The sequence below is a fragment of the Meles meles genome, chromosome 2, assembly GCF_922984935.1.
Source record: "Meles meles chromosome 2, mMelMel3.1 paternal haplotype, whole genome shotgun sequence".
In the NCBI taxonomy this organism is placed as follows: Eukaryota; Metazoa; Chordata; class Mammalia; order Carnivora; family Mustelidae; genus Meles; species Meles meles.
Genome location: NC_060067.1, coordinates 90,151,314 through 90,176,368, shown reverse-complemented (window position 1 = coordinate 90,176,368; position 25,055 = coordinate 90,151,314). Strand labels below are relative to the sequence as shown.

General features: G+C 40.1%; 1 protein-coding gene across 1 annotated transcript in view; it reads right to left on the bottom strand.

Moving 5' to 3' along the window:
* The window catches only part of ANXA5 (annexin A5), a 29,628-nt gene extending 7,379 nt beyond the window's left edge, over positions 1-22,249 (bottom strand). The window contains exons 1-8 of the mRNA XM_045998180.1: positions 22,090-22,249; positions 21,940-21,983; positions 10,527-10,611; positions 9,132-9,226; positions 7,693-7,806; positions 6,028-6,118; positions 3,432-3,511; positions 2,721-2,777 (exon numbers count right to left, since the gene is read on the bottom strand). Coding sequence (XP_045854136.1) covers positions 2,721-2,777; positions 3,432-3,511; positions 6,028-6,118; positions 7,693-7,806; positions 9,132-9,226; positions 10,527-10,611; positions 21,940-21,948 — 531 coding nt within the window. The 5' untranslated portion in view covers positions 21,949-21,983; positions 22,090-22,249. The remainder of the gene's footprint in view (positions 1-2,720; positions 2,778-3,431; positions 3,512-6,027; positions 6,119-7,692; positions 7,807-9,131; positions 9,227-10,526; positions 10,612-21,939; positions 21,984-22,089) is intronic.
* Between the last annotated feature and the right edge of the window lie 2,806 nt (positions 22,250-25,055).

Here is a 25,055-nt window from a genome sequence, read left to right as displayed (position 1 = left end):
ATAGCAAGTACTCAGTGAACATTGATTGCCTTCTCCTTCCCTTTTTCCCCACCTTCCCCTTTAAGTTCAGATTGCTCTCCAAGATCGGGAAACGAGGATTTGGAGGAGGAGGAGGAGGAGGGAAAATCAGTTTCTCACCTTAAAAATGTAAGAAAGTAAGAAAAAATAAACTATAAATAAATAAATAAAAATAAAAATGTAAGAAACTAAAGTGGGTTATCTACAAAATGTTAAATTCCCAGGTAAATGACTCACTGTGGCTTATCAAATCCCTGAAATAAAAGGAATCCTCTTGTGCCAGGTATCAGTAGAGAAAAAAATTCAAAAGCTTATGAAAGAGCCCTTTGTTTGTCTCAGCTTACTCTCAATTAAGAAATCTGAAATTCCCCTTTGTGATAACAGTCCAGCTGCCCTTGGTACAAGAAAGAAATGGATGTATACCTTTTCATAACACCAAAAGGATAATTATTTTTAACCAGCTGAATTCATTCATAATAGCACTTTTTTTTCCAAAGATTTATCTATTTATTTGAGAGAAAAATTGTGCGTACTTACACAGGTGAGCGTGAGAACAGAGGGGATGTGCAGGCAGAGAGGGAGAAGGAGAGAAGCAGACTCCCCACTGAGCACGGACCCCCCCGCCCCCAGGCCCTGAGGCCACCCATCTGAGGACCATGAGATCAAGACCTAAGTAGAAATCAATAGTTGGACTCCCAACCGACTAAGCCACCCAGGGGCCCCAATAATACATTTTAAAGAATCCAAGACTAATAGCCAGCATAGCATATTCTAGGTTGTTCCTGCTCAAGGAAAGGGTAAGGAAAACCTGAACTCTATTCAAGGGATACTTTAAAGTAACTTCATAAAACAGTTTTCAGATGTATAAACTTTCCCCTTCACAGTCCTGAACGGTCATATCCTCTGCACAACAGGTAATCGCTGTTGTACATCGCTGTACTCCAAGTGTGGTCCCCAGATGCCAGCGGCAACACCTGAGAGCTTGTTAGAAATACAGATTCCCTGGTCCACCCAGACCTACTGAGTCAGAACCTGCAGTTTAATAAGATCCCCAGGTGATTCACATGGACTTGAGAAGCACTGCTCTACACTGAGTGCTCTGAGGACAGAAATCAATGAGAATGAGGTAAAAAACGCACGGTTTGCACTCCCCAGCCTCACATTGCAGCCATGCTCTCATCATAACAGCAGCTGGGCTGGGAAATCGTCTCACTGCCTACTAATGCAGACCTCCCCGCAGTCATCTGAGACTACTAGAATTTGCTTCTTCCATGGTGACCACCAAAAAGCATCTAGAACTCCCACTCTTAAGAGTTCAGAGTGTGAGAATATCAGTTTCCAGCAAAGCCCAAGTGTAATTAATGCCTGAGTGGCTCAGTTGGTTAGGCAGCTGCCTTCGGCTCAGTTCGTGATCCCACAGTCCTAGAATCGAGTCCCACCTCTGGTTCCCTACTCCATGGGAGCCTGCTTCTCCCTCTACCTCGGCCTATCTCTCTCTGTCTCTCATGAATAAATAAATAAAATCCTTTTTTTAATTATTAAAAAAAAAAAAGAACTGTGTGTTACTTGAAACATGTGACCAGAGAGACAGGACTTTGGTATGTGATTTTATGAATGCAAATAATTCCTTTATTATCAATTTCCAGTTTTCAAGTTTCACGTTTCAAATTTCCTAATATTTATTTTCCACATTTGACTATACACATCTTTATGGGTTTTAAACATATTTTCATTCCAGTATAGTTAACAGTGTTGTACTAATTTCAGGTGTATAATATAGTATTCAACAGTTCTATACATTACTCAGGGCTCATCATGAGAAGTGTACTCTTGAACCCCTTCACCTATCTCACCCACCCCCCCACCCCCGCCCCCTGCACCCCCGCCCACCTCCCCTCTGGTAACCATCAGTTTGTTCTCTATAGTTAACATTTGATTACTTATTAACCATAGTGACACTATACTGTACCTAAGCCACTTAGGTAGAGAATTTCATTTGGAAGTCACTATAAAGCAGTTGACAAGAGAATAATCCTATAGAATTCTATCAAAAAAAAGGTGGAAGAATTCCCAAATACTAAAATAACTTTTATAATCTACTACCTATTAAAACACCATTTACCACTAAAATACCTTATCCTTTCTTCTTTATCCTCTCCTGCCAAGACACGTACTGCCTCACTGGCAGTGGAATCAGTAATACCTGTGTTTTTCGGTAAAATTATCTATTTTTGTGAACTTCCATAATCACAAAAAAAATATATCTAGGTAGGTAAAATTCACTATTTAAATATAACTCATTTTATTTCATTTCCCTTTTGGGACAAAATATTTAGCTGGCCAGATCAAAATGAGAAAAATATACTTATATGAGTATTGTGATTTGTAAGAAAGATTATTTGTAGGGGCGCCTGTGTGGCTCAGTGGTTTAAGCCTCTGCCTTCGGCTCAGGTCATGATCTCAGGGTCCTGGGATCGAGCCCCGCATCGGGCTCTCTGCTCAGTGGGGAGCCTGTTTCTCCCTCTCTCTCTGCCTGCCTCTCTGCCTACTTGTGACCTCTCTCTGTCAAATAAATAAATAAAATATAAAAAAAAAGAAAGATTATTTGTAGATGTATCACAATACAGATTATGATTTCCCATTAGCGTGGTTTCTTTTTCTCAATCATATGTCATCGTAAAGTCCCACATACCCCATCTCACCTGAGCATCTTGTTCAACCTGTGCTTCGTCAATTCCAGCATCAGGGTCTCTATTCGCCTGTAAGAGATAATGTCACATCACTGAATTACATGAGTATTTTTATTCAAAAGGAAAACTGGTTCCACCTGATGGCTGTGCACATCAAGCTCTTTCTCTTTGTAATAGTATGATTTTAAGGCAGTAATTCTACAATATTTCACATCATCATACAGCACTGTTCAAAACCAATCTGACCCTCTTAATTTTAAATCCTATGAATTAAAGAGAATAGCGATATCTAAAATAAAAAACAAACAAACAAACAAAAAAATCCCAAAAGTTAGCTAGCTACTAAGAGTTCGGGTCAGATATTCTGAAACACAAACCAACACAGGCAACATGCAACCACAATCAAGCAAGTATGAGAAAGGATTAAAGAATTTTAAATGACCTTACTTAACTAGATTCAGACCAGTCCAGCTTCAGATTTTTTTTTTTTTTTAAGATTTATTTTTTTGACAGATAGAGATTACAAGTAGGCAGAGAGGCAGGCAGAGAAAGAGAGAGGAGGAAGCAGGCTCCCAGCCAAGCAGAGAGCCCGATGCGGGGCTCAATCCCAGGACCCTGGGATCATGACCTGAGCCGAATGCAGAGGCTTTAACCCGCTGAGCCACCCAGGCGCCCCCAACTTCAGATTTTTTAATCAAACTCTAAATAGTCTACACCCAATACCTGAAGGAGAACCACCAACATCCTCTGGTAGTACCCTGACGTGTCCCCCACCACATCGTCTTCCAGGCTTGAGCCGTACTCTGCAACAGAATAATTTCATACTTATTTATAGCTTCTTTCAACTAAAGATATTCTGCCCCATTAATCAAATGGAAGAGATGTAAAGGAAGGAATACTTGATTAGTATAAATGTTCTCTACTTCGTCTCTGAGGGCTCTAAAGACCAAAGGCAAATGCTTGTATGAGTGGCTGGTAGAAAACAAATTAAAGTCTCCGAAAAGCACTCAATTCCAGCCTAAATCCAGACTGAGCCATTTAGGAAAGCTCTCAACCAATGCAGTTATTACTCTGGAGATGTGTGATGGTACAGGAAGACCTCTGACATATAACTAATCATAATTCTAAACTCTATAATGCTGTCTTTCAAATGTTTTACATGATTAGTTTCTAAAGGTCTTCTGTCCTCTAAATTTTTGAGTTTTTCTTTCTTTAGGCACACTTATTCTTTCCCCTAATATTTTTTTTCCTCTGCAGCAAATAAAGTTAACTCTGAGACAGAGCAGTGAGCTTTAGAATATGCCCCTTCCCACCTCTGTTTCCAGTTAGTCCACATGAGGCCACAGCAAAGGGGAGAACTGGTATCTACAAAGGTCTACAAGCCCTCTTCACTAAGTCTCAGAGAGCTGCTACTGAAGGCAGCTCTAAGACATTTAAGTATTTAATCATTATTTGAAAGCAGACAGACTTTAAAAGCCTGACATTTCTGTTTTAAAAGGTCTAGAAGAGCTCCATCTTGATTTCAACCAGTTCCCCAAATCCCAAATGTTGAAGGAATCTTCTATCCCTTTGTGTACTACAAAACCTGTATCTGATTAAGGATCAAATCCCTTCAAATAGTTCTGCTCCCTCTCATCTATCCCCGTCACACTTCCCACCATTGGCCCACCTAGGCTGGCCATAAATGCCCAGCTTACCTCCCCACGCTATAGCTTACTATCAGCCTCCTGATTCAAATCTCCTTCCTCCTTCATTGTCCCTTGAATACTCCACCACCCATTGAGGAACTTACACCACCTCTGAATCAAGAGCAAAGCTCTCACCCAGTCACGTAAAAACCATCGACAACACAGCCTGCATTGACTCGTTTATCTCCACACCAGACATGCACAGAGCCCCCATGACTGCTAGCTTCTTTCCATTTCTTCCATACACTTCCTTCCCACTCCAATCCCCATGCCATTGCAGAGAGGGACACACACGCCAAAATGTTCTTGTCTTTTTTTTTTTTTTGTCTTGAAACCTTGTCTCACGGCACCACAGAGCCTGTCCTAACATCAAAAGCCTTGATGACCTCTCTGCTCTAAATGAATTCTTACGTTAAACATTTTTTGGTATTTGAATTTAGTTTGGGTTTTACTATCCTTTAACAGCTGCAGTCAGTTTCTAAATCCTGTCACCCCAGAGACACTGCAAACTTCTTGAGGACAGGAGCTATGGTATGGGCACCTTTTGTATCATTCGTGACAGCCTGTACACCACCAGACACACAGCTAGTGCATAGTACGTGACAGCACCCCGTCTGTCACCCTGCAAACAAAGGCTCCCTCACACATGTCAACATCCCCGGAGAGAGTCTCGGAACGTTACATCAACTAAAACTCAAAGGTGATCTTCTGCAGTTAAGTTACATGTATCCCCTCTGCCTTGCTGGTGGGGACCTATCCAACTATAAAAAGAGAAGCAGGAGAGAAAGATTCAGCACTTCAGAAAGTTAATTATTTAAATTTCACACGGTTCTGACTTGCTGAGTTACAAGGTCATTTCCAAGATGAATACACTAATAACAAGACAGGGACCCATTTTCCTAGCTGAAGGCACTCAGCCTGTTGGTCTGAGGACTGAGCAGACAATCTCAATGGTCCGCTCCTCCTTAGTCAGGTAGGGGAAAGAGTCTGGTACAGCAAATGTGATGAGGAAAGAACACTCTATCTTGACTTTTTATTTCATTTTCTTGGCTCCATTCACAGAATATACTTCAGACTGAAATAATAGATTTCTTTTCACACAAAAAAGTAAGGAACACCAAAGAGAAAAAGTAAACTGCAGAGTGTTCAAACAAGTACTGCCATTAACTAAACGAACACATGTTTTCTCAAACATTTTCAACTCTGGTTTGGACACGGTGTCCTTTCACAAATTCCAAAAGGGCCTTTTAGGTAACTCTTAACTTCTACCAACATAAATTGATTTTTTTTTTTCCTGGAAGAAAAACCACCTACATCTTGAAGTTCATGTAAAATAAAAATAACCTGTATATCTCTCCGCCAGTTGCAAATTCTATGTTAAAGTAAACTCCCATCTTCATCGAAAGCTTCCCTTAAGGGCCAAAATAGATACAGGTCTAGTAAAAAGCAGTCTTTTCGTTACTGAAGGAGAAACAAGCTTATTACACATAAACGTTGCTTATTCATTCATTTGTTCCTTCGTTCATTTAGCAATCCCAAACAGCCTGCCTCGTAACTATGAACTGCACTCACTTTATAAAAGTAAAAAAGTACAGTGGAAATGAAGGGGAAATGTAATTCCAAACATTTACCTTCTTCATAAACTTGTTTTATGGCTCTCAGCTCTTCAGGTGTCCTTGAAGCAATAATTTCCGTCAGTACTTTTTCATCTGTCCCAGCTCCCTGTTTGGAAATTTGTTTTTAATAAGAACATATATCAATAAGATTAAAGAGTTATTTTCCTAGAACTACCCAAATTGCCTAGTTATATAAATAATATATAAATTATCCAAGTTAATATTCACTTCTTTGTATACAATTTATATTAGTTACAGAAATAAAAAAATTTCCAATTAATTTGCTCTCCAAAGACAATTTTATCCCTTTTTGTCTAATGAAAAATATTTATTACATGTATGTGATATATGACACATAATAGATCATATAAATTTTTAATTTTATCAGTTTCATTCTAAATAGTTTAAAAGTAAAACATGTTAATGAAACATGAAATTTAAAAGACTGAAAGAGTAAAAATGAAAACTACAGAAATTTACACAGAGAAGCACTGATATGTAAACAATTTTATCTCAAAGCATAAAGCCCCAGCCCTCAAAGTAAGTCTTCCATGGAATTTCTAGTTCTGTACCAAAGTAAACAATAAATGTAGCATTGCTTAGTTATTAGAACTGGAACAGTACAGAGGAATTGAAACACGTTTTCTGGATTTTTGGAAAGTACAGCTGACCTTTGAACAATGTGGAAGTTAGGGGCAATGACCACCTTCCAAGTCGAAAATCTGTACATAATTTTGGACTCTCCAAAAACTTAACTACCAAGAACCTACTACTGTTCATCAGAAGCCTTACTGATAACATAAACCGTCAACTAACACATATTGTGTAAGTTATATGTATTATATACTGTATCCTTAAAATAAAGTAAGATAGAGAAAAGAAATGTTACTCAAAAAATCATAAGGAAGAGAAAATACAGTAACCATACTGTGCTATAAAACATCAGTATATGCACAGTTCAAACCTACGTCGTTCAAAGGTAACTGTAATTTTAGTTGGTTTTCTTTTTTCTGATGATAAAAGTCTATCTACACTGCTAAATTAGAAGCTACAAGCAAGGATAGATCTGAACTTAATTCTTAAAAACGGCATATTTAAGCCTTACTCTCTTTATATCTCTGTTTCTTTTTCAAAAATCAAGCACTGAAAAACCTATGTTTATGCTCTGGCAGATTTTAAATTACTACTGACATTTCAGAAGTACTCCACAAAAAGCCCCTTTTCAACAAGCTGAGGCTTTGTTTATTCCAAAAGCAGCACTGTAGGAAAATGAAGAGAATGAGGAAACTCCTAACTTGATAAGCTCTCTTCTCTTTTCACTCCATAAGTAAGAATCCCTGTGTTATATTATCCCCTTATTGTTGAATCTCATTTTGCCCGTTCAAAATCTACCACTGAGTGTACTACTTCCTGTCCTGTAAGTCTAAACAAATGCTTCAGTGTAGTCATATGTATACAATATTCCAGACACCAGTCAAGGGAATATATATTTAGTTATTTGCTACAATGAAATTACAATAAGACTATCAGCTACTATTTTAGTTATATACTATTTTGGTATTCAGAAGTACAGGAAAGACAGAAAGGGTATTAGAAATAACTCAAAAAATTTTAAGTATAATTACCAACACAAAATAATAGCTTTCATGACAAGAATGCTCCTTTCACTAATTCTTTTACCTTCAGAGCATGCTTCAGTTCATAGGCATCATAAAGCCGAGAAGGTTTCATCAGAGCCACGATTAATTTTTCAAATTTCCCAGTCAGTTCTGATTTCAGGTCATCCAGAAGGTCCTAAATTACAGAAAACACAAATTGGTTAAACAACCAGTAATTTCAAGGACAGTCTTCTTAAATATAAAGCATAGCCCTCTGCACAAAAGAATTATTTATGTTGCCATCTCCAAGTAGAATAAAGACATGTGAGTTAAACAAAACCCCAGGTTTGAATAATGTACTTTTGACAGCTGACCTAAAGCTTCAGCTAAAACAAAGACACTTATGGGTTAAGGTATTTGTTTTTAAGAAATGTTTTTCTGAACTTCAACAGTTAAAAAATGAATAAAAGTCAGTTAAAGATAGTTTTAAAAACACTGTTCTGAGAAACATGTATCTTTAAAAAACAATTTTCCCAAAATAAAATCATAAATTTTATTTATTATTATTATTAAAACAATTTTTTCTCTCACTATCTATTACTATTCCAATACACGATGAATTATGTTTATAATTACGCTCCTGACTACTGAGAGACAGCTGCTACCACGGAGAAACTGTGTAGATAATTATGACAAGAAAAGCATTCTGCCCTAACCATTTCAGTTTCAGTACACAGGAAACCAGAAATTATGTTCAGAATACTCTTTTATTTGCTAGTTTGCTGTGCATTTGTTTCTTAATTAAATAATGAACATAAAATTTCAGAATAACAAGATTATGTTTTTTTCATACACACAGTAATTCATTTAAGTAACAAATTTTATTTGAGCTGTTACTCAAATAAGAGCATTTAAGTCAATGAACTAAAAACTAATTTACTTTTTTTCATATTTTATTTATTTTATTTGACAGAGAGAGAGGTCACAAGTAGGCAGAGAGGCAGGCAGAGAGAGAGGGAGAAATAGGCTCCCCACTAAGCAGAGAGCCCAATGCGGGGCTCGATCCCAGGACCCTGAGATCATGACCCAAGCCGAAGGCAGAGGCTTAAACCACTGAGCCACCCAGGCGCCCCTAAAAACTCATTTATTAAAATACCACTCCACAAGGAACCAAGATTGTAACTATGTCACAGTAAAACAGACTAGCATACAGGTCTGCATCTAGAAAATAGCTAATAACACAGTCCTGAGCAGGAAGCAGGCGAGAAGACAGGCAGCTATCACCAGGGGATTTTCTAGCCCTTCTGTAGCATCAAGCAAGGAAAAACAATTATGGGGCTAAGCTGGGTGAGCACTGGAAACCAACAGCTGATAATTAAGAAATTTAAAAAGAGAAAAGGAAGAGTAAAATCAGAATAATAGAATAAATAATGTTTACAAAAGAATACTTGTAGAGTTCCAACTAATCTTAAAGCATATCAGGGCTCTCACATTCTAACTTAGGATGAAATGCAGACTTACCCTGCCAAATAGAGTTTTAAAAGCCACGGCAATTTCCTGGCGCTGAGCATTACTTCGGGAGGTCAACAGAGTCAGGATGCTGTCCTCATCAGTGCCTGCAATTTATGTTCAAAGAATTATATCTTGGCTCCCACATGCCCACTGTCTCAACAGCCTTTGAGACCAGCGCCCCAGTCACTTTGATTCCTTACTCATAAAATAGACTTATTAAATAATTTATTGAACTATAAAATGTACAACATATGTTATATTTTCAATATAAACGATCCCCTGTTCCTGATGTACTGTGAAGTAGGTAGAAAAAATATTCCTGACTTTTTAAAAACTTAGTGCACCTAGTTTTTCTTGCAACAGAGAGTTACTCAAACAATGGATATTCATGAGGCAGGTGTTGAGTGGAAGATTAAGAGAGGAGAAAGAGATCCTGACTTCAAGTTACAACTTAGCATAAAAAATACAAAAACACATAGTCAACTTTGAACTAAGGCAGAATGTTACAAGTGCCTCGGGAGAGGCCCAGGTGCTGAATGGGGTTTCGGAGGAGGTTTTCTTAGCTAACAGGTGGAAGGAGTTTTGGTTAAGGCTTCATGGAGAAGGTGACACCCAAAAGAGACAGGAAGGATGGAACGGTTTTATCAGGCAATGATACAGGGAAAGAGGACGGGCTTTTAAAATGAGGGAAAAGCTCAGCAGAGGAAAATACAGGGTTTTCATGAATAGCAGATAACCTACCATGGCTGGGTCAGAGAACACACGGAGCGGTAACATGAGCCAAGTCTGACCATGCGGGCTGGGATAATAAGGAAGGGCGTGCACGGCCAGAAAGCTAACACTAATCCTGCTACAACAGGAAATCTCACAAGATATTCAGATGGAGAGAGAAGGGGTCAGAGCCAAGTCTGAAGAAGGTGGATCCCCATTCATGGACACTAGTATAGAAGCAGCTTAAAGACAGAGGATCAGTTCTCTGTAGAAATCCTCAAGATGAGAGGTACATCTGTGGCTAGAAAGGAGACTGGGGAAAGAGAAGAGACTGCAGAACTAGACTCCTGATCCGGCAAAGGGGACAAAGCCCTGCAGAGCTGCTCACTCTCAGGAATGTCTGCTTATCTACTTGGTCAGCTACGTCCCAGGGAAAGCTGAAAGCTAAAAAAACAAAGGGGGCAAATTTAACTTCCTGTTCAGTTCTAGAGACAGGATATTAGGGATGATCAGTCATACTCTTTTGTTGCCTTCATGTATCTTCTCTCTCTTTACACATTTCAGATAAAATATTCTAAAATTAATCTTACTGTAAATCAGTTGACTTTTTGTTTGGAAAAACAAATGTCATTTGTTGTGACATTTGTTTTGTTTTGTTTTGTTTTTTAAGAACAAAAGGAAGGTTGAATTTACCCAGGCCTTTCATGGCCTTCCGAAGAGTTTCCGCATCAGCCCGCTCATCAAATCCGGGGAAGGCAGCCACGGTGCCTCTAAGAACCTGAGAAAGGAAACACAACATGATATTATTCATGGTATGACCAATACGACAAAGCAAATAATAACAAAGCAAGTCATTGCTCTATATCATGTTCAGTCTTTAAATAAATTTACAATTTGATAACCCCATTTGAAATGGGAAGAGGACCACTTACAGTTTGGATTAGCAGAACCAATTCAGTGCATGAGCTATCCTGGTCCACCTGCAATACCATTAATGGGAAGGTCTGGCTCCCAGGGCCTTCGTCCCTTGGGCATTGCCCCCAGTGCTCACACTCTGGTAACACCCCCAGACCCACAGAGGGCACTTCCTTGCAGGATTTCTTCCACTTAAGTCTCTTGCCACTTTGATCGAGGAACACGCTGAACCTGCACTGAAACCCGATGCACTGCCCTAGGCACTCAACTCTAATTGGTATTTTTACTACGTAACTTTTCATCTAGTCTTGTTTCCTTATATTTGCTTGGGGATTTTTAAGATAACCAGGTAAAGCCTAAAAAGATATTTGATAATTCACATGCCAAATCTCTGAATTTAGAACTTTATAAAAGTAGGGACACTTGGGTGGCTCAGTTAAGCGTCTGCCTTCAGCTCGGGTCATGATCCCAGGGTCCTGGGACTGTGTCAGTCCCCTATCAGGCTCCTTGCTCAGCAAGGAGCCTGTTTCTCCCTCCACCTGCCCCTCCCCCTGGTTGTGCCCTCTCACGCTCACTCTCTGACAAATAAATAAAATCTTTTAAAAAAAAGAACTTTGTAAAAATATATTGGAAGGCATTCTTCATAAGGTTTCCTGTTGTGCTTATTTTATCATACATGTAGTGTTTTTCATCATCAAAATATTTTAAGGCTTTCCCCTCAAAATCAGCAGTATCATTAGTTCTTGAGAATCAAAAGACTTTATGACTACCGAGTCCTAAATTTTTATCTTATGATAAAAGGAGAATTCCAGCATAAACTTTTACTAATAAATGCTTCTGAAGTCCTTCAAAGCTCCTGTTACAGTTCTATCGAAAACTGAAGAGGGGAGCCTGGGTGATTCCGTAGGTTGAGCATCCCACTCTTGGTTTTGGCTCAGATCCTGATCTCAGGGTCACAAGATGGAGCCCTAGGGCAGGCTCGGGGCTCAGTGAGAAGTCTGCTAAGAGATTCTCTCTCCCACTCATTCTGCTCCTCCCCCAGTTCACATGGATTCACACACACATTTTCTCTCTCTCTCTCTCTAAAATAAATATATCTTTTTTAAAAAAATTTTTTTAAAAACAAAACTGAGGGAAAAACAGCTACAAGGTGGGGAAGGGCTGAGAACACTTGTCTGGTTTATAATCATGTGTGCTTTATTATAAATGCATGGAAGCAAAGTGACCTACAAGGAAAAACTGTCTGGCAATTTCATATGGTTCAACATAATTAAGAGGAATAGTAAATCGAGAGAGACATTGATAAGATTTGAGAAAACTGTCCTCCAAAATTGGCACGGATCAGGAATGTCATATCTCTCAAGTCAAACTGCAGTTTCCCTGCTTAGTAGGACCACATCAAATTGATTAGGAAGAGACACTACCAATATGTCATCATGAAAAATGAATAAATACCACAGGTCCTCACAGTGTGAGAACCTAGGAATGACACAACAGGTAACTCAGTGCCTTGTCTGTTTATTCATTCACTCAATAATCATTTTTAGAATGCTTTCCACATGCCAAGTATTGTACTAAGAAAAAGAGATGATCTCTAAAAGTCAAGAGAACAGGGGTGCCTGGGTGGCTCAGTGGGTTAAGCCTCTGCCTTCAGCTCAGGTCATGGTCTCAGGGTCCTGGGATCGAGCCCCGCATCGGGCTCTCTGCTCGGCGGGGAGCCTGCTTCCCCCTCTCTCTCTGCCTGCCTCTCTGCCTACTTGTGATCTCTGTCAAATAAATAAATAAAATCTTTAAAAAAAAAAAAAGTCAAGAGAACACGACAGGCACGTAAATAATCAAGTGCAGCAGAGTACAAACACACACAGGTTTCATCAGGGCACATACACACATGAAGAAGGGTCTGAATTGGGAAGAATGGAAAGAAAAGATATCAGAAAAATTTCCCAAAAAATGTCTTGAAAGTTGCCTGTGATTTTCCAAGGCAGGTTCAAAAAAGTAGGTAAGTATAGGAAGGTATTATCCAGCATGCATAAAAACATGAAAAATTCTAGTGCTTTGAGCAAAGGATTAAGAGTCTGAACAGACTGAAACAAACATTAAGTATGCATAGAAAAGCAAATGGTGGTCATGGGGGGAGGGGAGGAGGAGCTGGACAGCCACGGTAAGAAGTGCAAACTTCGGGGCGCCTGGGTGGCTCAGATGGTTAAGCAACTGCCTCTGGCTCAGGTCGTGATCCTGGAGTTCCAGGATCAAGTCCCGCATCAAGTCCTGCATGGAGTCCCACATCAGGCTCCCTGCTCGGCAGGGAATCTGCTTCTCCCTCTGACCCTCCCCCTTCTCATGCTCGTTCTCTCTCTCTCTCTCTCAAATAAAATCTTAAAAAAAAAAAAAAGAAGAAGAAATGCCAACTGCATCCCGTAGGCAAGGGCAAGTCATTAGAGGACATTTCAGTAGGGAAGAACAATGTCGAATGTGCACAGTAATATTACTGGGGCAGCAGTGGTCACAACGTAATGGACTGGGCAAGAGTGGAGACAGGGAGGCTGTTGTAAAAACAACTAACACAGGAAGAAGACAGGACCTGATCGATGTCAGAAGCATCAATGGAAATGGAAAGGAAGAGACAGAGAGTAACAGAACCAAGGCAGAAGGGAACCAATTAGGATAACTCCTTTTTTGGATGGGGAACAGAATGACTAGTCTTACACTTCTCCCCAGTAGGCATACAGAAAAGAACCAGGCTGGGCGCCTGAGTGGCTCAGTGGGTTAAAGCCTCTGCCTTCAGCTCAGGTCATGATCCCAGGGTTCTGGGATCGAGCCCTGCATTGGGCCCTCTGCTCAGCAGGGAGCCTGCTTCCTCCTCTCTCTCTGCCTACTTGTGATCTCTGTCTGTCAAATAAATAAATAAATCTTAAAAAAAAAAAAAGAAAGAAAGAAAGAAAGAAAAGAACCAGGCTTTGTCAGTTACCAGAGCACATAGGTGGTCATTGGAGCTGTGTGAGGAGGCTATCACAAAAGGCAATGTTAGTCAGGGAGAGTCAGCAAAAAAGGGAAGGTCCCCTACAATCAGAATGGCAGCTAAGGGGTATCTGGGTGGCTCAGTCGATTAAACATCCAAACTCTTGATCTCAGCTCAGGTCTCGATCTCAGCGTCATGAGTTCAAGTTTGAGACCCTAATATTTGCTCAGTGTGGCAATGAGCCAAGCACGGTGTTCAGAGCTTCCCACAGATATCTCGTGTTACAGATGAAGAAACACATTGGCTTAGAAAGATTTGGGGAATCATCCAAGCGACCATCAAGCAAGCAGCAGAGCCAGTACCTGAAGACAGGCCATGGGACTGCAGGCTATTAATCATGATGCTGCACATCCTCCCAAAAACAAAATCTCCAAAGAGTGTGATGGCATGGAGAATCCAAAGGGGGAAAATGTTCCAGGAAGAAAGGAAGAAAAGGCAGAATCGAACATCACAGAGAAGTCAAACAGGAGGTAAGCGTGAAAGGGTCCATTGGACTTGGTAACGAGGAGGTCTCTGATGGTGGTAAAAGCCTGATTGGGGAACACCAAAAAAGTCAATTGTGAGCATCTCCATGAACTCCGATTTTACAAATGATGGTTTGTTTGTTTGTTTTAAACATGCTTTTAAACACTCACTTTAAAAAACGTACTTTCTCCAGCTTATAGGCTATAGAGTTGCTAGTAGATCAAGAGGTTAAGAACAGGGGGGACAAGAGAGATTTGCTTTAAAAAGACATCTGACCACTAAGACTGAAGGAAATGGGGTGAAAGATGGAAGGAAGAGGAGTATCCTCAGAATCTCAGTGACTCACTATGAAGAAGAAATAACTGCTGATTGTATTTTTGAGAGCTTTCTAGAAACTGGGAAACACGTGCTACATTCCACATGATCCAAGTCACCATCAAAGCTAGCCAAAGCCACATAGCAGTAGTAAGGGACCAGAAGTGAATCACAGACGTGAGTCACAAGGGCAGAAACCTTGTTTGGACATCCTGTCCAAACCCCATTCTGGCCCACATAAAATTATCTGCACTGGGCAAATGTGACTTTCCATGACTCATACTACAGGGCTTCTCCTTTTTCCTGTAGACCCACTGCCTCAAGTTAAACATTTATACCTTGCCCAGGTTAATTCCAACTATGAGTAGGTACGGATCCCTTCACCCATGCCGAGGTCATCCTCAGTTACCTTCACTCCCTGCCACCAAGGCCTTTTCAAAGGCATTATTATATATTTTCAGACCATACATGGCCAAAACATATAATTCACTCTTTTAACTCTCACCTTCAAAATTATCCACTCTTCTAGCTCTATAATTTTGTTAGCTTTTTTTGTTCATTTATTCTAAATGAGAAAGTTCTTTACCACCAAGGACTAGGTATGCCAAAATAAAATGAATGCAGTTAAGCCAAAAAACATGTGAAGGGTTTCTTTTCTAGACAGAATTTAAAGAAACAGGAAAAAAACAACAGAAACAAGAACTTCAAATTTCAAGATGAGAAAACATTCACCTGTCTGGAACCTTTTAAACTGAAGCTTTCCTGAAGGTACAGAAACCCTCTTTCAATCCGTCTTCCAGTTTAATGAAATCAGTACTTTGACTTCATTTAAAAAATTAAATCTTTGGGGCGCCTGGGTGGCTCAGTGGTTTAAGCCTCTGCCTTCAGCTCAGGTCATGATCTCAGGGTCCTGGGATCGAGCCCCGCATCGGGCTCTCTGCTCAGCGGGGAGCCTGCTTCCCCCTCTCTCTCTGCCTGCCTCTCTGCCTACTTGTGATCTCTCTCTCTGTCAAATAAATAAATAAATTCTTAAAAAAAAAAATTAAATCTTTGCTCCCACTGATGAGCAAAAAAAAAAAAAAAAAAAAATTAAATATCACTGTGCCAAGAAAAATAAAATGAGCAAGAAAAGGGGGGAAAACCAGCATGGTATGATTATGATCTAAGTTGCAAGGTAAAATAAATATCAGGGGGAAAAAAAACCCTAGAATCTCCAAGAGGACTGAGGGGTACAAACACAAACGACAGGGGGTCAGAAATAAGATCTCAAGCCCTAATTCTTACCCTTGCTCCAAATCTATCAAAAAAGGTGAAAGTTAAGTTCAAAGCCTTAAATTCAAATTGGTTTTTAACCATTATCTGATCCCTTTTTTAAAATCAAGCAGAAAGGGTAAAGTATCACCAAAAAAATTTAAGTTTTATGTGCAAAGGTAGAAAAGATGTTTTGATTAACAAAATAAATGTTCTGTCAGTATGATCTAGGTTTTTGTTGTTTCTTTAATGCTCCCATGACTATGACTCCCTGCCACCATAAGAATCCCTTCCCTTGGCAAATACCAACAAATGGTAAGTCTAGCCGTCCATGAATAGTGGTGATGCCTTGAGTTAGTTAAGGTAGGCAAATGCATTAGACTTCAATGAGTACACATTTGAGCTGGGGTATGGGGGGGTGGGAGGGTTCTGTTTTACCTAACTGTTCAACTGGGCATTCTATGAATTGTACTTGAAAAGCTGTATCACTAACCAGTTCATTCACCAATGCTTCAGGAAACAAGCTTATAGATTTCTCATATTAGAGAAGAGTGTGCACGGATTCACAACTTTATTTCCTTTTGTATCTATATCTAAACAAGGGACAGAAATCTAATAAACATGGCTGGTCCTACACAGAGGCAGAAATGTTAGCCTCAAATCAATTTTAGTTGTGGGAAGAGAAATAAGCATAAATAAATGACCTACGGAGATGAAAGAGGTTTTAAAGATCATAGGTATCCTGCTGCTTACGAGACAGCACCTCCTAAATGTTTTATAAGGAACTCAAATTCAACAAATCCACTACTAACTCAATCTTTCCCCCCCACCTCAAACCTGTATTCCTTTGTCAGAGAAAAACACAAATCAACCACTCAGTCAAGCAAGCCATTCATCTTGACCCTGACCAGACAGACCCTTCACCACAACCACCACTCCACTTATGCACCCAACCTGCCTACTCTTCCAACAGTCCCCTCCTATCTGAAGTCCCAGCCACTGCCTAGTTTGTCTTTAAGATTTCACTGGGATCATAGTAGCAGATTCTTAAGTGGACTTCCAATATCCAGCTTCTCTCTCCTGCCTCCCCTCCCCACCCCCCACAAACCTCCCGCACCACCATGCGGTCTCTTCAGCCCTCAGAAATGCAACATCACACTGGCACCAGGGTGATCTTGGTTAAATGCAATCTAACCATGGCACACCCCAACTTAAAACTCTTTGTCAGCTCTCCTTACCTACAAAATGGGTCATATTCTTCAGCTCTTTCTGGCATCCCTTTCCAGGCAGGGCTCCATCTTCCCACCTGACCACACTGTCCATACCGTACTGTCTGCAGCTCCTGGCCAGGCAAAGCACCTTTATACCTCTGAGCATTCACTCTTGCTGGTGTTGCCTCTACATATAATGCCTTTCCTCCCTGTCCCATCTGACCACTGCCACGTAAGTGACTGACCTCAATTTCCTCTTCTGTAAAACTGAAATAGTAATACTGATTTCTAAAACTGTATTGTAAGCACTAAATAATGCATACAATGAACATAGCAATGCATGTGTTATACCAATAAACTGTTGTCCCATTTCCTTTTTTATTTTCCAGGTCTAACAATACCTGATGCATAGTGGGAAATCAAAAGCTTCATATATTCATGATTGCACCCATGAATGGGAAATAAAGAGAACAGTTAGGAACAGGTGTCCAGAGAAATGATACCAACTGGAATACGCATTCATTCCAGTAAATCAATTGCCTACAGGTTTACATATTATATAAACCACTAAACTGAAAAGATGGGTCAACCAAAAAAAAAAAAACCCAAAGGTCCTAGGAGCACTAATTTTTGTAAAGATCAACTAATGTGTCTGTGAAGTTTTATAATACTATACAGGTCATACAAATAAAATTTATTTCAGAAATTGATCTATAATGTAAAAATATGTTTCTATGATGTTAAAATTTCTAAGTCACTGAAAGAAGAAAACCACAGATTGCCCAACTCCTAGCTCACCACCTATGTCCAAAGGGACAAGATCTAGACAAGAGAATTAAGATTTGCTGAATGCCAATGAATTGTTCAGTGGCTTGCCAAGCAGCCAAGCAGTTTTGGTTCTAGCTCTTTCTCAGCATCCAAAATGTAAACAAGACTCAGAGGTATCAGGAACTGAGAGACACTAACCCAAAGCAGTATAGGTAATCCTGATCTAAGATACCAAGAGAGATCTCTGAAGAGAGATTTGACCTTAAAGTGAATGGCATGAAAAATACAATCAATATCTGGTCAAATCCTCTAGAATAAACCTCATCTCAAATCTATTTATTTACAATGATCCTGCTTATTCTGCACAGGCACTTTATAAATTATCACAGTACAATGATTTCAAACCAACCAAAGAAATTCCTTATCAAACCTTGCACGGTTTATGTATGGGGGAGAGAAATCTGATGTTCATGAAGTTTCTAGTGAAGAATTATGTTGCCTAATTTTGCTTTATGACATTCTTGCTACTTTAAATATATTAACTCTATAAACAACATAATAAAGCTAAATTCAGATTGCCCAAAATCTATCTAAAAAAACCATATCTATCTATATATCTATTCTTCACTATATCTATAGATAGATAGATAGATATTATTTATTTAAGAGACAGGCAGAGACAGAGCATGAGGACCGGGGAGGGACAGATAGATTCTCCTCTGAGCAGGGAGCCCAAAGAGGCAGGGCTCCATCCCAGGATTAGGTAATCATTACCTGAGCCTAAGGCAGACACTTAACCAACTGAGCCACCACCCAGGTGCCCCACCGCAAAAATCTATCTTTTTAAAGTTTTATCACAAAGAAAATTATACAGACTGAAATGAATTACCTTTTTAAAGTGTTCTTATCATAAAGAAAATTATACAGACTCAAATGAATTAAAATGTATTAAATGGATCATTCATCTTTGAAATACAGCCAACTCCTGATTTTTCCAAACCAAAGAATACAGAAGTACAGCATGTACTTTTAGGTACCTAAAATAAATTAGAGTATCTGCGAAATAATTTGGCTCTAGCTAAATAGTGAGATTTTAAAAACCTGCATGAGCAAGTGAAGCAATAAGAGAGAAACAGGTCAGAATCCAGTTTAAGAAATCCAACCCAAAATATGGTTAAGTCAGACTGAGAAAAATGACCTTAAAAACTAATTTTTTTAAAAGTGACATTTATATAATCACAGCTCTGAATTATTTACTCACCATGATAATATAAATCACTTTTTATGTAGTTCACAGTATCTGTTATGACTTTGTCTCCCTATACTGACATTAGAGTAAATTTAGAAATTAGAGTAAATTAGAAATTAGAGTAAAATTTTAAGAATTTACATTGATATGAATTATATTATGAGATTTTAAAATGTATAATTTATGTAGCAAATAAGCAAAAATGTTAATATAAATATACACAGGAGTATAAAATATCCCTAATATTTTTATATAAAAATAGAAACTCCAATTATCTATCAAAGATCAATCAGTCAATGCTTTCTCTTTAAATTCTTAACAAGATGGTCATGCCCTGGAGCTACATATATAATTGATAGCTGGATCTTTGTAGACTGTGACTGGCAGGGTGGTCCCAAGATCAAGTAAAAAGACAAAACACTGGTATGGAAGGTACAGTTTATAAACATGAAGAATTACTGCTGTGGGAGTATACATTTGCATTCTTCAATAAGTAAGAGACAATGTTTAATAATATGTTCTAAATGGCTGAAATGTGCACCTCTAAGTCTGAGGCATCTGATTTCACTACTCTACAGAGGGCCATAGAGTGGAGGTCTCTGGTTCCCATAACCACAGGTCAACAAAACGTACTACCATAGAAACCATTTGAAACCTAACACTGAAACTACTTCAGCTTTCTTACCATTACACTGGGGCCCAAGGTATTTTTTGACAGTAAAAGTTCTTAACGGGGGCATTCTGCATCCCATCAAACGTGTGAGTATAAGAACAAAACTCTATCTTAATGTTAAACATTTTAACAAAATGCTTTACTTCCATGGTTTCCAAGGAGCAAAGTGCAAAATTCAACACTGTATCTTTCTTAACATTACTTGTAACTTCTGTGATGACTAACAACTGTGGTTTTGATAGGAAACAATACTGGACTTCTACTGTGATAGAGATCATGCCCCCAATTTTATAATGCAAACAACCATTCTCCAAGGTTTTGTGTATATAACAGCCTTTACACTTTTCATTATTTGAAATAATTAATGTCCACAATTGGAAAAATGTGTTAATTTGTGCTATCTGGAGTCTACATAATTAAAAGGAATTGATTGAAAAACTTCAGACATCACTGGGTCAACTTACGAAAGAGATTCAAGAAACAGCCAAATGAGCAAGGATAAAGGGAATTATTCTTTGATACTTGTTCAATCATCATTTGCATCACCACATCAGCATATCAAGATAAGAAAAACAACTCAGTGAAGGAAAGTTAGTTCTACATAAAAGTATCCTTTATATGGGGAAGAACCTAAACCAAAGTTTCCATTTGAAGTAACATGAGAATCGGTTTATTGTAATATTTCCTAAGTTCAAAAGAGGAAGTAAGAATGGAAGCACTGTATAAATTTAATAAAGTTATCAGGTCATCATAATACTCCCATGTTCTCTTGGAAAGGACCTTGAAACTTTACTCAATTTTGTAAGTCAGTATTGTTTGGTGTTTTTTTGTTTGTTTGTTTGTTTGTTTTGATCTGATTAAATAAATGAAGAGTATAAAGAGAGGACACTGTCTGGGAGTTAAAATACTGGTTTTAAATTTGTATTTATTTATGGAGAGAGAGAGAGCACCCAAGCAGGGAAAGAGGCAAAGGGAGAGAGAAAAGGAGAAGCAGACCCCCGCTGAGCAGGGAGCCTGATGTGGGGTTGGATCCCAGATACCTGACCAGGACCAGAGCAGAAGGCAGACGCCCAACCAACTGAGCCACCCAGGACCTCCAAACTACTGGTTTTAAAAAATTATCTGGACTCTGACAAGCCAGATTGATTCCCAAGATCTGTAAAACTAGTTTTGCGTTGCAGTTGTTAGGACCGATATTTTATTCACAAAATACTGTACAACACGCTCATTGTTTTTAAAGACTACTATTTTTTTTAAGATTTTATTTATTTATTTGACAGAGAGAAATCACGAGAGGCAGGCAGAGAGAGAGGAAGGGAAGCAGGCTCTCCGCTGAGCAGAGAGCCCGATGTGAGACTCGATCCCAGGACCCTGAGATCATGACCCGAGCTGAAGGCAGCGGCTTAATCCACTGAGCCACCCAGGCGCCCTAAAGACTACTATTTGAATGATTTTTCTTTTCTGTATTTTGGACAAATGTCAAGAACAAAACAGGCCAATATTAGGTAATCAAGTTCTGAAACAATCCCAAGGCAAATTCAATTTAGAACTCGTGCCACGAGTTACTTAAGAAAAGCAGCTCTTCTGTTTAATCTTTTGAGTGGGGCGGGGGGCTGAGGGGAGGACGCTGTGCCTACAGGAACAGTTCCTTTCAGTAAAATTGTGTTGAGCAACTGGAAAAATCTCACTAGAGCTCTACTGGAAAAAGCCATGCCCACCCATAGTCTGGAAATAATACAGGGAAAGGAGAGGTGGGGAGGAGAAGGGAGGGGCAGAAGGGGGAAGGGAAGCGAAGGGAGGGAAAGGAAGAGGAGAGGAAAGAAAGGAAATAAAGAAGTCGTCAGGCATGGAAAGAAAGAGAAAGACACGGAAAAAATCGCGTTCGTCTCACTTGACCGCTAAGAGCTTTTCCTGCTCTGGTTCTAATTTTAGGTTCTTTGGATTTTACACATTCACTCACAAAAAGGGAGTGCACACAAATCCGGCCACGTCACCGGCTGCTGCGCCCCACCGGCTGCTTCCGAGCAGGTTCCGGCGGGCACTAGACGTAAAGAAGCCGGGGACAGGAAAGGCGGGGGAGGAGAACTAAAGGAGAAACAGGAAAGGTGTAACAGATTTCTCAAAGGCAGATTTCATTTACTCCTAAACTTTTTTGGCTTTCAGACAAATTCTAGAACTCCCTTGACACAGCTTACAAAGTTGGCAAATGCGCACGCTGCGCGGAGGGCGCACGGCCATACCTGTGCCATGGCGACTGCTCAGGTCAGGAAAAGGTGATGCAAAACTGCAAGACAAGAGAGACACCGCCGCTTTAGCGAGCCGCAGACCGATCCTCCCCGCAACTTCCCTCTCCGGACGCAGCCCCCACCCCCGGCTAGGCGAGCACTCACCCAAGCGCAACAGAGGGACCTAAGTGCCCCAAACCTCCCAGGGAGCGGCAGAACGCGGGGCGGCAGCGCGCAAAGCAGCGTAAGGATGCGAACAGAAGACGCTCCAGGCAGCTGCGCTCAGCCCACTCCAAGCAACGGAAACACCACCCGCCCCGCCCCACCCCACCCCTCCCCTCCCGCAGCCTGCCCCTCCCGCAGTCTGCTCCGAGAGCCCGGCCCGCCCCTTCCCCGGCCTCAGTGCGCCTGCGTGGGGCACAGCTCGTCCTCATTCCCGTAGCTTGGGTGGGGCGGGGTTGCGCTGCTTTGGAAACCCGAGAAGGCTCCGATCCCGAGGGACCGCTGGGCCGCTCTGTCCTCGCGCAGCGGGAAGGGCGTGGGGACTCTGTCCAGGACTCTGGGTTTTGGGTCGTTGGGGCTTCTTCTCTCTTCGTGGCCGCAGGAACGGTGGCCTCGCAGAGCTACTCGGACACAGCGTGGCGTAGCCGACTTTTTGCAAGGCGAGACAGTCACTGCAGCCAAGGACAGTGCATCTTTGACGGTCTTCTGGAAAAGAGAGTGAAGTTTTGAGTGTGTTTCTAAGTAAACAAACCTAAAAAGTGCCACTGATTACTTCTTAGAGGGCCCTCCCTGAAATGTATAGAGCCCTTTGTTAGCTTATGTAGGAAATTTCAAAACCTCTGTCTGGGTCAGTTCCTATTTTACAAAGGAGCCTAGAACTTTAATGAAACTTAAATTTGAGGTATACTCAAATTTACTCATACCCAAATACACATTAAGCATGAGTACGAAATACGTAAGTATATGAGAGAGAGGGAGACAGAGGCTGAGAGACAGAGACTGACTCCAGGATATTTTATTAGTCTGATACAGAAAAAGCAAAGATAGTGCCCTTCATAGGCCTCCCGGTGTGGGGGAGGAGAGGTACCAGGGCAGGGGCAACAAGGCAAGAGGAGAAGCTTGCAACACTAGACAAGATCACATACTCTCACATGAGAAGAACAGTGCTGTGGAGATTTCAGGATAAGAGATTAGAATCTAGTCTGCTCTGGGGAATAAAGAAGAAGTCTTGCCAAATTAAATGGAGAACTACTGTGATTCTTGGTATAGAATATTTTCATTTGCTTTCACAAGTGAGCCACGTGCTTAATCAAGCCCTGACAAAGTCACAGCAGAATGGTTGTTTACTGGAAAAGAAGGCAAAATCGAAAAGTATGTGGAGCTTGCAACAGACACATAGCCTCTCCTTTCAGCTTGCCTTCCCTCTTCTCTGGGAGCCTTTCCTCCAGCAGCCCAGCATCTCTGTAGGTCATCAGCTCTCCACTTCACAGCTCCCCCAGCTTTCTTGACGTGCCCCTGTACCTGAACATAGCCCTTTCTCTGCATCTCTCCTTGCTTATGCTCTGTGCTTTCTATCTGCCTTTCACCAAGAGCAGTTCCTGTAACCGGCCTAGAGCATTCTTTTTCCCATGCACATCTACTTGAATTCCATTTATTCATTGCCTCTCTTGCTTCCTACTCTCAGAGGAATGAAATGACATCAGATCTAAGAATCTTATTGATTCTATAGGGAAATGCCCATCATGGGTTAATGACTTGTTCTATGTCCTGCAGCTAAGTACTATAGAACTAATGAATGATCAGATCCAGTGTCTTGATATATCCCAGTTGGTATTCCTTTCACTTCCATTTACACTGATTTATTCAACCCCTACTCTGGACCAGCCACAGTTCTAGGTGATGGGGAAATAAACAAAGTAGGTCAGAAATTCTGGTGGAGGAAACAGGCAATAAACAAATACTATTATGTCCTATATGTTCTATATGGTTCTATTATGTCCTATTATGTTCTATAAGAAAAATAAAGCAGGGGTAGGGACTGAGGGTTGGAGGAACACTATTTTGTAAAGGTGGTCTGAAGGCATTTCTTGAGGAGAAACCTGAATTATTACAGTTTAATTGTATTTGACAACTATTTACTGGGTACCCCAAAACTAAAATAGGAGACAAACTGTACATCATAAAAGAAATGCAATCAAAATGCAACAGGTTTCAGAGAAGAGACCACTAATATTTTGTCAGGGGATTCTAAAAATTGCTAGACATTTGCATTAGGCTCTGAGGGAGGATATTTTATCAGGCAATGAAGAAAAGAAAGGATGGTCCCTGGTTAGGTGAATAGCAAAACCAAAAGAAGGAAAATGCTCTTTTGTGCATGGAGTGAAAAGTGCATAAATAGAAACTGCCACTTGGATGCTGCTTTGAATGGCATATTTAATTGATGGATTTTAACAACAAATATCTGTTATCCATTTCCAAAAGTCCCTGATCAGTGTCCAAAAGCCATCCTCAGAATCTCCACCAGACCCTCCAGTTAACTCGCTCATCCACTGTTGTACAGCTCTTGGGTACAAATAATGATTTCAGCTATTTTCTGACGAGATAATCAGGTGGCATTTCCACCTAAAATTTTCTTTTCATTGAGGAAATATACCAAATGTCAAATAACTGATTTACAAACAAACTTGTAAAACTCAATTTATGTAAACTCAGGATTTTCCCACTGACACTCTTGCCCTCCTTTATCTGGATCATTGAACTAGCCATTTTATTCTAAATGACTCACTAGGCTTCTTTGTGTTCAGTTTCCACATCTTCCAACTCTAATATTTTGATTATATATCCACTGACCTGTTTCCCTTAAACATAATGATTGATAGAGAGAGAAAAATGGATAATAGGCTTTGCATAAGTAAGTACAAGACAAGTTTTCCCTAATTACAGAAGAGTGGGAATCTTTTGTTTTAAAAGACAATAAAATCTTCAACTAGTCTGATATTAAATTTGTTTAGGGAGGCCTGAGTGGCTCAGCTATAAGTGTCGCACTCTTGATTTCGGCTCAGGTCATGATCTCAGGGTCGTGAGATCAAACGCTGCCTTAAGCTCCATGCTCAGTGCAAAGTCCGCTT